Here is a 10,590-nt window from a genome sequence, read left to right as displayed (position 1 = left end):
TATCACATATCCAGCTGCTGTGTTATCAGGGTTATACAGTTACTATACATTATATACCACATGCTGCTATACTGTACAGTAATTTATATATCATATATCCAGCTGCTGCTGTGTTATCAGGGTTATACAGTTACTATACATTATATACCACGTGCTGCTATACTGTACAGTAACTTATATATCACATATCCAGCTGCTGTGTTATCAGGGTTATACAGTTACTATACATTATATACCACATGCTGCTATACTGTACAGTAACTTATATATCACATATCCAGCTGCTGTGTTATCAGGGTTATACAGTTACTATACATTATATACCACATGCTGCTATACTGTACAGTAACTTATATATCACATATCCAGCTGCAGTGTTATCAGGGTTATACAGTTACTATACATTATATACCACATGCTGCTATACTGTACAGTAACTTATATATCACATATCCAGCTGCTGTGTTATCAGGGTTATACAGTTACTATACATTATACACCACATGCTGCTATACTGTACAGTAACTTATATATCACATATCCAGCTGCTGTGTTATCAGGGTTATACAGTTACTATACATTATATACCACATGCTGCTATACTGTACAGTTACTTATATATCACATATCCAGCTGCAGTGTTATCAGGGTTATACAGTTACTATACATTATATACCACATGCTGCTATACTGTACAGTAACTTATATATCACATATCCAGCTGCTGTGTTATCAGGGTTATACAGTTACTATACATTATACACCACATGCTGCTATACTGTACAGTAACTTATATATCACACATCCAGCTGCTGTGTTATCAGGGTTATACAGTTACTATACATTATATACCACATGCTGCTATACTGTACAGTAACTTATATATCACATATCTAGCTGCTGTGTTATCAGGGTTATACAGTTACTATACATTATACACCACATGCTGCTATACTGTACAGTAACTTATATATCACATATCCAGCTGCTGTGTTATCAGGGTTATACAGTTACTATACATTATACACCACATGCTGCTATACTGTACAGTCACTTATATATCACATATCCAGCTGCTGTGTTATCAGGGTTATACAGTTACTATACATTATATACCACATGCTGCTATACTGTACAGTAACTTATATATCACATATCCAGCTGCTGTGTTATCAGGGTTATACAGTTACTATACATTATATACCACCTGCTGCTATACTGTATAGTAACTTATATATCACATATCCAGCTGCTGTGTTATCAGGGTTATACAGTTACTATACATTATACACCACATGCTGCTATACTGTACAGTAACTTATATATCACATATCCAGCTGCTGTGTTATCAGGGTTATACAGTTACTATACATTATACACCACATGCTGCTATACTGTACAGTCACTTATATATCACATATCCAGCTGCTGTGTTATCAGGGTTATACAGTTACTATACATTATATACCACATGCTGCTATACTGTACAGTAACTTATATATCACATATCCAGCTGCTGTGTTATCAGGGTTATACAGTTACTATACATTATATACCACCTGCTGCTATACTGTATAGTAACTTATATATCACATATCCAGCTGCTGTGTTATCAGGGTTATACAGTTACTATACATTATACACCACATGCTGCTATACTGTACAGTAACTTATATATCACATATCCAGCTGCTGTGTTATCAGGGTTATACAGTTACTATACATTATACACCACATGCTGCTATATTGTACAGTAACTTATATATCACATATCCAGCTGCTGTGTTATCAGGGTTATACAGTTACTATACATTATACACCACATGCTGATTGCTATACTGTACAGTAACTTATATATCACATATCCAGCTGCTGTGTTATCAGGGTTATACAGTTACTATACATTATACACCACATGCTGCTATACTGTACAGTAACTTATATATCACATATTCAGCTGCTACTCATTGTTTCATCTCTTCTACACGTTAATTAGAATAATAATCAGTATATTTGGGGGGTGGAACCAATTGTCTGCAGATCAGTGATTTCTTATGGGAACATTTGCTTTGGTATAAGAGTGATTTGGATTACAAGCGCCGCCCCGGAACGGATTATACTCCTAATCCAAGGCACCACTGTATCAGTATCAGAGAGGAGCAATGATCTGCAGAGCGCTCTGGATCAGTGTCACTGTCTCCTGGTGGTTCTTGCGTCCTTGTGCTATAATAGTTATTGGTGTGATACCAACTCTTGTCACTAGATGACGCGGTTGTTGAAGAAACTATAGGAGCAGCTGGGATGAGGGCAGCTGTGAGGGAGGACCAGGCTGTCCCTGTAGTGTCCTGCACTACACGTGTCGTGGACGTGTGTTCCAGGGTCACTCCGGGCTCTACACATTCAGGCTATGCTCACACACAGTGTTACTGCTCACACTCAGGCTATGCTCACACTCAGGCTATGCTCACACTCAGGCAATCCTCACACTCAGGCTATGCTCACACTCAGGCTATGCTCACACTCAGGCTATGCTCACACTCAGGCTATGCTCACACTCAGGCTATGCTCACACTCAGGCAATCCTCACACTCAGGCTATGCTCACACACAAGATTACTGCTCACACTCAGGCTATGCTCACACACAGGATTACTGTTCACATTCAGGCTATGCTCACACACAGGATTACTGCTCACACACAGGCTATGCTCACACACAGGCTATGCTCACACACAGGATTACTGCTCACACACAGGCTATGCTCACACACAGGATTACTGCTCACATTTAGGCTATGCTCACACACAGGATTACTGCTCACATTCAGGCAATGCTCACACACAGGATTACTGCTCACATTCAGGCTAGGCAATGCTTACACTCAGGATTACTGCTCATACACAGGCTATTCTCATACTCAGGCTATGCTCACACAGGATTTCTGCTCACACACACTATTACTGCTCACAATCGGGCTATCCTCACACACAGAATTACTTATCACACTCAGTCTATGCTCACACACAGGATTACTGCTCACACTCAGGCTATGCTCACACACACGATTACTGCTCACACTCAGGCTAAGCTATGCTGACACTCAGGCTATGCTCGCACACATGATTACTGCTCACACTCAGGCTAGGCTAGGCTATGCTGACACTCTGGCTATGCTCGCACACATGATTACTGCTCACATTCAGGCAATGCTCACACACTGCTCACACTCAGACTATGCCCACACTCATGCTATTCTCACACAAGGGATTACTGCTCACACACACTATTACTGATCACACTCAGGCTATCCTCACACACAGAATTACACTGTAACACTGTCCTGGAGGTCTGTGTGAGGTAACAGTGTCCTGGAGGTCTGTGTGAGGTAACACTGTCCTGGAGGTCTGTGTGAGGTAATAGTGTCCTGGAGGTCTGTGTGAGGTAACAGTGTCCTGATCGCCCGTGTGAGGTAACAGTGTCCTGGAGGTCTGTGTGAGGTAACAGTGTCCTGGAGGTCTGTGTGAGGTAATAGTGTCCTGGAGGTCTGTGTGAGGTAACAGTGTCCTGATCGCCCGTGTGAGGTAACAGTGTCCTGGAGGTCTGTGTGAGGTAACAGTGTCCTGGAGGTCTGTGTGAGGTAACAGTGTCCTGGAGGTCTGTGTGAGGTAATAGTGTCCTGGAGGTCTGTGTGAGGTAACAGTGTCCTGATCGCCCGTGTGAGGTAACAGTGTCCTGGAGGTCTGTGTGAGGTAACAGTGTCCTGGAGGTCTGTGTGAGGTAACAGTGTCCTGGAGGTCTGTGTGAGGTAACAGTGTCCTGGAGGTCTGTGTGAGGTAACAGTGTCCTGGAGGTCTGTGTGAGGTAACAGTGTCCTGATCGCCCGTGTGAGGTAACACTGTCCTGGAGGTCTGTGTGAGGTAATAGTGTCCTGGAGGTCTGTGTGAGGTAACAGTGTCCTGATCGCCCGTGTGAGGTAACACTGTCCTGGAGGTCTGTGTGAGGTAACAGTGTCCTGGAGGTCTGTGTGAGGTAACAGTGTTCTGGAGGTCTGTGTGAGGTAACAGTGTCCTGGAGGTCTGTGTGAGGTAACAGTGTCCTGGATGTCTGTGTGAGGTAACACTGTCCTGGAGGTCTGTGTGAGGTAACAGTGTCCTGGAGGTCTGTGTGAGGTAACAGTGTCCTGGAGGTCTGTGTGAGGTAACAGTGTCCTGGAGGTCTGTGTGAGGTAACAGTGTCCTGGAGGTCTGTGTGAGGTAACAGTGTCCTGGAGGTCTGTGTGAGGTAACAGTGTCCTGGAGGTCTGTGTGAGGTAACAGTGTCCTGGAGGTCTGTGTGAGGTAACAGTGTCCTGGAGGTCTGTGTGAGGTAACAGTGTCCTGATTGCTCATGTTGACTATAGTCACAATATCAGAGCTTATTTCCTTTGTGTTTTATTATTTTCAGCTTTCGTCAAAAGGCAAAACTGTGAAGATGGAGCCGAAAAGCGTCCCGATCGCCAACGGGAACCTGAAGAGGAAGATCAGTGAGTGACCACGGGAAGATGACTCCCTGATTTGTAATAATCCTCTAAGAGTCTGGGGCGGGGCTTCCCATAATTTGTTGTCACAGCCCCGCCCCCTTTATATTTTACGCCGATCTAGTCTAACACAATAGATATTTATTATAGCTTGTAGTCACATGACCTCTGACCTGTATATACCCCTATAGGACACGCCCCTATAACTCCCAGTACCATAACAGTATCTGTAGGACCGCCCACCGCCCATGCTCAGTACCATTTATTGTCTCTGATTTCAGCCGACTACGAGCTCAGCCAACTGCAGGACAAACTGAGGGAGACCGAGGAAGCCATGGAGAAGATCATCTCCCGTCTGGGGCCCAACAACGAGAGGTACCAGGGGAACGAGAAGTGCGAGAGGAAGGAGAGGTACCCCCACCAATACACAGACCAGTGACATCATCAGCCCCTCCCCCACCAATACACAGACCAGTGACATCATCAGCCCCTCCCCCACCAATACACAGACCTGTGACATCATCAGCCCCTCCCCCACCAATACACAGACCAGTGACATCATCAGCCCCTCCCCCACCAATACACAGACCAGTCACATCATCATCCTGACATGGCAGATACCATAAGATAATACTGGAGCCCCCCAGTGGTAGCTGTGTGTATTGCACAGATGTTGCAGCCGTCAGCCCCAGTGAGTAATTGGCGCTCTCGTTCCTCTCCTTCCCTCTCATTCTTCTTGTACTTCTCGAGAACGAGAGGTACAAGGACAACGAAGGGAACGAGAGATACAAGGGGAAGGAGGGGAACGAGGGAAAGGAGGGGAAGGAGAGGTACAAGAGGAAGGAGAAGGAAGAGAGGTACGAGGGGAAGAAGAGGAACGAGAGGTAGGAGGGGAAGGAGAGGTACAAAAGGAAGGAGAAGGAAGAGAGGTACAAGGGAAAGGGAAGGAACGAGAAGTACAAGAAGAATGAGAGGGAAGGAGAGGAACGAGAGCGCCAATTACTCACTGGGGCTGACGGCTGCAACATCTGTGCAATACACACAGCTACCACTGGGGGGCTCCAGTATTATCTTATGGTATCTGCCATGTCAGGATGATGATGTCACTGGTCTGTGTATTGGTGGGGGAGGGGCTGATGATGTCACTGGTCTGTGTATTGGTGGGGGAGGGGCTGATGATGTCACTGGTCTGTGTATTGGTGGGGGAGGGGCTGATGATGTCACTGGTCTGTGTATTGGTGGGGGAGGGGCTGATGATGATGATGTCACTGGTCTGTGTATTGGTGGGGGAGGGGCTGATGATGATGTCACTGGTCTGTGTATTGGTGGGGGAGGGGCTGATGATGTCACTGGTCTGTGTATTGGTGGGGGAGGGGCTGATGATGTGACTGGTCTGTGTATTGGTGGGGGAGGGGCTGATGATGTGACTGGTCTGTGTATTGGTGGGGGAGGGGCTGATGATGTCACCAGTCTGTGTATTGGTGGGAGAGGAGCTGATGATGTCACTGGTCTGTGTATTGGTGGGGGAGGGGATGATGATGTCACTGGTCTGTGTATTGGTGGGGGAGGGGCTGATGATGTGACTGGTCTGTGTATTGGTGGGGGAGGGGCTTATGATGATGATGTCACTGGTCTGTGTATTGGTGGGGGAGGGGCTGATGATGATGTGACTGGTCTGTGTATTGGTGGGGGAGGGGCTGATGATGTCACTGGTCTGTGTATTGGTGGGGAAGGGGCTGATGATGATGTCACTGGTCTGTGTATTGGTGGGGAAGGGGCTGATGATGATGTCACTGGTCTGTGTATTGGTGGGGAAGGGGCTGATGATGATGTCACTGGTCTGTGTATTGGTGGGGGAGGGGCTGATGATGTCACTGGTCTGTGTATTGGTGGGGGAGGGGCTGATGATGTGACTGGTCTGTGTATTGGTGGGGGAGGGGCTTATGATGATGATGTCACTGGTCTGTGTATTGGTGGGGAAGGGGCTGATGATGATGTCACTGGTCTGTGTATTGGTGGGGGAGGGGCTGATGATGTCACTGGTCTGTGTATTGGTGGGGGAGGGGCTGATGATGTGACTGGTCTGTGTATTGGTGGGGGAGGGGCTTATGATGATGATGTCACTGGTCTGTGTATTGGTGGGGGAGGGGCTGATGATGATGTCACTGGTCTGTGTATTGGTGGGGGAGGGGCTGATGATGATGTCACTGGTCTGTGTATTGGTGGGGGAGGGGCTGATGATGTCACTGGTCTGTGTATTGGTGGGAGAGGGGCTGATGATGATGATGTCACTGGTCTGTGTATTGGTGGGGGAGGGGCTGATGATGATGATGTCACTGGTCTGTGTATTGGTGGGTGAGGGGCTGATGATGTCACTGGTCTGTGTATTGGTGGGGGAGGGGCTGATGATGATGATGTCACTGGTCTGTGTATTGGTGGGGGAGGGGCTGATGATGATGTCACTGGTCTGTGTATTGGTGGGGGAGGGGCTGATGATGATTATGTCACTGGTCTGTGTATTGGTGGGGGAGGGGCTGATGATGATGTCACTGGTCTGTGTATTGGTGGGGGAGGGGCTGATGTCACTGGTCTGTGTATTGGTGGGGGAGGGGCTGATGATGTCACTGGTCTGTGTATTGGTGGGGGAGGGGCTGATGATGTCACTGGTCTGTGTATTGGTGGGGGAGGGGCTGATGACGATGATGTCACTGGTCTGTGTATTGGTGGGGGAGGGGCTGATGATGATGTCACTGGTCTGTGTATTGGTGGGGGAGGGGCTGATGATGATGTCACTGGTCTGTGTATTGGTGGGGGAGGGGCTGATGATGATGATGTCACTGGTCTGTGTATTGGTGGGGGAGGGGCTGATGATGTCACTGGTCTGTGTATTGGTGGGGGAGGGGCTGATGATGTCACTGGTCTGTGTATTGGTGGGGGAGGGGCTGATGATGATGTCACTGGTCTGTGTATTGGTGGGGGAGGGGCTGATGACGATGATGTCACTGGTCCGTGTATTGGTGGGGGAGGGGCTGATGATGATGTCACTGGTCTGTGTATTGGTGGGGGAGGGGCTGATGATGATGTCACTGGTCTGTGTATTGGTGGGGGAGGGGCTGATGATGATGATGTCACTGGTCTGTGTATTGGTGGGGGAGGGGCTGATGATGATGTCACTGGTCTGTGTATTGGTGGGGGAGGGGCTGATGATGATGATGTCACTGGTCTGTGTATTGGTGGGGGAGGGGCTGATGATGATGATGTCACTGGTCTGTGTATTGGTGGGGGAGGGGCTGATGATGATGATGATGTCACTGGTCTGTGTATTGGTGGGGGAGGGGCTGATGATGATTATGTCACTGGTCTGTGTATTGGTGGGGGAGGGGCTGATGACGATGATGTCACTGGTCTGTGTATTGGTGGGGGAGGGGCTTATGATGATGACGATGATGTCACTGGTCTGTGTATTGGTGGGGGAGGGGCTTATGATGATGACGATGATGTCACTGGTCTGTGTATTGGTGGGGGAGGGGCTGATGATGATGATGTCACTGGTCTGTTTATTGGTGGGGGAGGGGCTTATGATGATGACGATGATGTCACTGGTCTGTGTATTGGTGGGGGAGGGGCTGATGATGTCGTCACTGGTCTGTGTATTGGTGGGGGAGGGGCTGATGATGTCGTCACTGGTCTGTGTATTGGTGGGGGAGGGGCTGATGATGTCACTGGTCTGTGTATTGGTGGGGGAGGGGCTGATGATGTCACTGGTCTGTGTATTGGTGGGGGAGGGGCTGATGATGATGATGTCACTGGTCTGTGTATTGGTGGGGGAGGGGCTGATGATGTCACTGGTCTGTGTATTGGTGGGGGAGGGGCTGATGATGATGATGTCACTGCTGTTGCTTTTCTTCAGGGAACATAACGTTAGTAATGATGAGGAGCAACAACTGCTGCAGAGACTGAAGGAGATCACCCGGGTGATGAAGGAGGGAAAGATCATGGACGGCATCTCCCCGGAGCAAGAGGCCGAGGAGGCTCCATACATGGAGGAATGGGAAGGTACAGGGGAGGGGCAGAACAGTGAGTGCAGCTCTGGAGGATGAGACAGGATGTAACAGGTGTATAGTGAGTGCAGCTCTGGAGGATGAGGCATGATGTAACAGCAGAATAGTGAGTGCAGCTCTGGAGGATGAGACATGATGTAACAGCAGAATAGTGAGTGCAGCTCTGGAGGATGAGACATGATGTAACAGCAGAATAGTGAGTGCAGCTCTGGAGGATGAGACATGATGAAACAGCAGAATAGTGAGTGCAGCTCTGGAGGATGAGGCATGATGTAACAGCAGAATAGTGAGTGCAGCTCTGGAGGATGAGACATGATGTAACAGCGGAATAGTGAGTGCAGCTCTGGAGGATGACACACCATGTAACAGAAAAATAGTGAGTGCAGCTCTGGAGGATGAGAAATGATGTAACAGCAGAATAGTGAGTGAAGCTCTGGAGGATGAGACAGGATGTAAGAGCAGAATAGTGAGTGCAGCTCTGGAGAATGAGACATGATGTAACAGCAGAATAGTGAGTGCAGCTCTGGAGGATGAGACATGATGTAACAGCAGAATAGTGAGTGCAGCTCTGGAGGATGAGACATGATGTAACAGCAGAATAGTGAGTGCAGCTCTGGGGGATGAGACATGATTTAACAGCAGAATAGTGAGTGCAGCTCTGGAGGATAAGATGTGATGGAACTCATATGACAACTATATACCAATGTTACAATAAAGTTTGTGTTGTTGCGGCAGGTTACCCAGAAGAGACGTATCCGGTTTACGACCCCTCGGAGTGTGGGAGGCGGCAGAATACCATCCTGGTGGATCGTTCTTTGCTGGAGCAGCCGTCTGCGGAGGAGATCGCGGAGCAGATGGAATTCATGGAAGATTTTAGTCAATATTGTAGAGAGAGCCCAGCGGGGGAGGGGAGCAGTGAGGTCACAACATACGACCCTTGTGATGACCCCCAGCACAGCCCTGCCCCTGAGGATGAGCCGAGTGATGATGAGGATCCGGCCGTTATAGCCGAGAATGCCGGCTTTAGCTCGGACACGGCCAGCGATGGCGACCAGGAGGCTGAGGTTTCTCTGACCGATCCGGCTCTGAACGGTGATCTAGTGGAAACTGTCAGTAATTCAGTGGGGGGGGAGGCCCGATCTCTGCGCAAAAGAGGCAAAAAGACCCCGGACTGTTAAATATCCCAAATCAGGTGATCTGATACTGAGTGTCAAGGGGGCGTGTCTGATGATGTCACCGCCCCTACATGTGACATCACCCTGTACAGGATTATACACGTCCATCATACAGCATCAAACGTCTCCTCCAGATAGATCATACCTGCAGAACCCTGCCCCGACACAAAGCTCCAAACCCTCTGCAGAAGAGATGAACCTGTGTGTTCTGCAGCCACCACCAGGGGGAGCCCTGCCCTCCTGCCCACCACAGCTTGGGACTATGATTCTTAAAGGGACAGTGCACCTGCAGACTGTCTTCCCTACGTTTCCTGTAGGTGAATATCATCTATTGCTCTCTGTTATTAGCCTGTTCCTCTGTGTAACCTGATGGTGCAGGGGCAAATGTAAGGGACTCATATAGGGATCTCCCCATGGCCCTCAGCTGTCTGTGCCCACCCCTGCATGTGGCTGACATTAGGGATACTGTCCCTTTAAGGGAGATGTCTATCTTCACCAGGTCTTGTATCAGCGTCGCACGTTCTCCACAAACCCTGGATGCAGCTCTCTATTATATCACATATTCGCATCATCACAGGATCTTGTAATATAAAGTTATATAATGACTGATGTCTGTGTGATGCCTGACTGTACCGCCACCATGTGCCCCCCGATGGGGTAACTCCCTCCTCTCTCTCTCTCTCTCTCTCTCTCTCTCTCTCTTATTTATATATATATATATATATATATACACATCCTGTGTAATCCTCCTCCTCCCCCTGCAGAAGCTGCTATGTGTTTTCTCCTATATATATATATATATATATCTATATATATATACACTACCGTTCAAAAGTTTG

The 10,590-nt window shown here is 48.2% G+C and overlaps 1 protein-coding gene across 1 annotated transcript in view; it reads left to right on the top strand.

Moving 5' to 3' along the window:
* The window catches only part of RIC3 (RIC3 acetylcholine receptor chaperone), a 28,308-nt gene extending 17,985 nt beyond the window's left edge, over nucleotides 1-10,323 (top strand). Inside the window, exons 3-6 of the mRNA XM_069968018.1 lie at nucleotides 4,443-4,521; nucleotides 4,797-4,890; nucleotides 8,426-8,571; nucleotides 9,312-10,323. Coding sequence (XP_069824119.1) covers nucleotides 4,443-4,521; nucleotides 4,797-4,890; nucleotides 8,426-8,571; nucleotides 9,312-9,754 — 762 coding nt within the window. The 3' untranslated portion in view covers nucleotides 9,755-10,323. The remainder of the gene's footprint in view (nucleotides 1-4,442; nucleotides 4,522-4,796; nucleotides 4,891-8,425; nucleotides 8,572-9,311) is intronic.
* The last annotated feature ends 267 nt before the right edge of the window (nucleotides 10,324-10,590 follow it).

This window comes from Dendropsophus ebraccatus, chromosome 4, assembly GCF_027789765.1.
Source record: "Dendropsophus ebraccatus isolate aDenEbr1 chromosome 4, aDenEbr1.pat, whole genome shotgun sequence".
Classification (NCBI taxonomy): Eukaryota; Metazoa; Chordata; class Amphibia; order Anura; family Hylidae; genus Dendropsophus; species Dendropsophus ebraccatus.
This window is presented reverse-complemented; position numbering and strand designations above follow the sequence as displayed.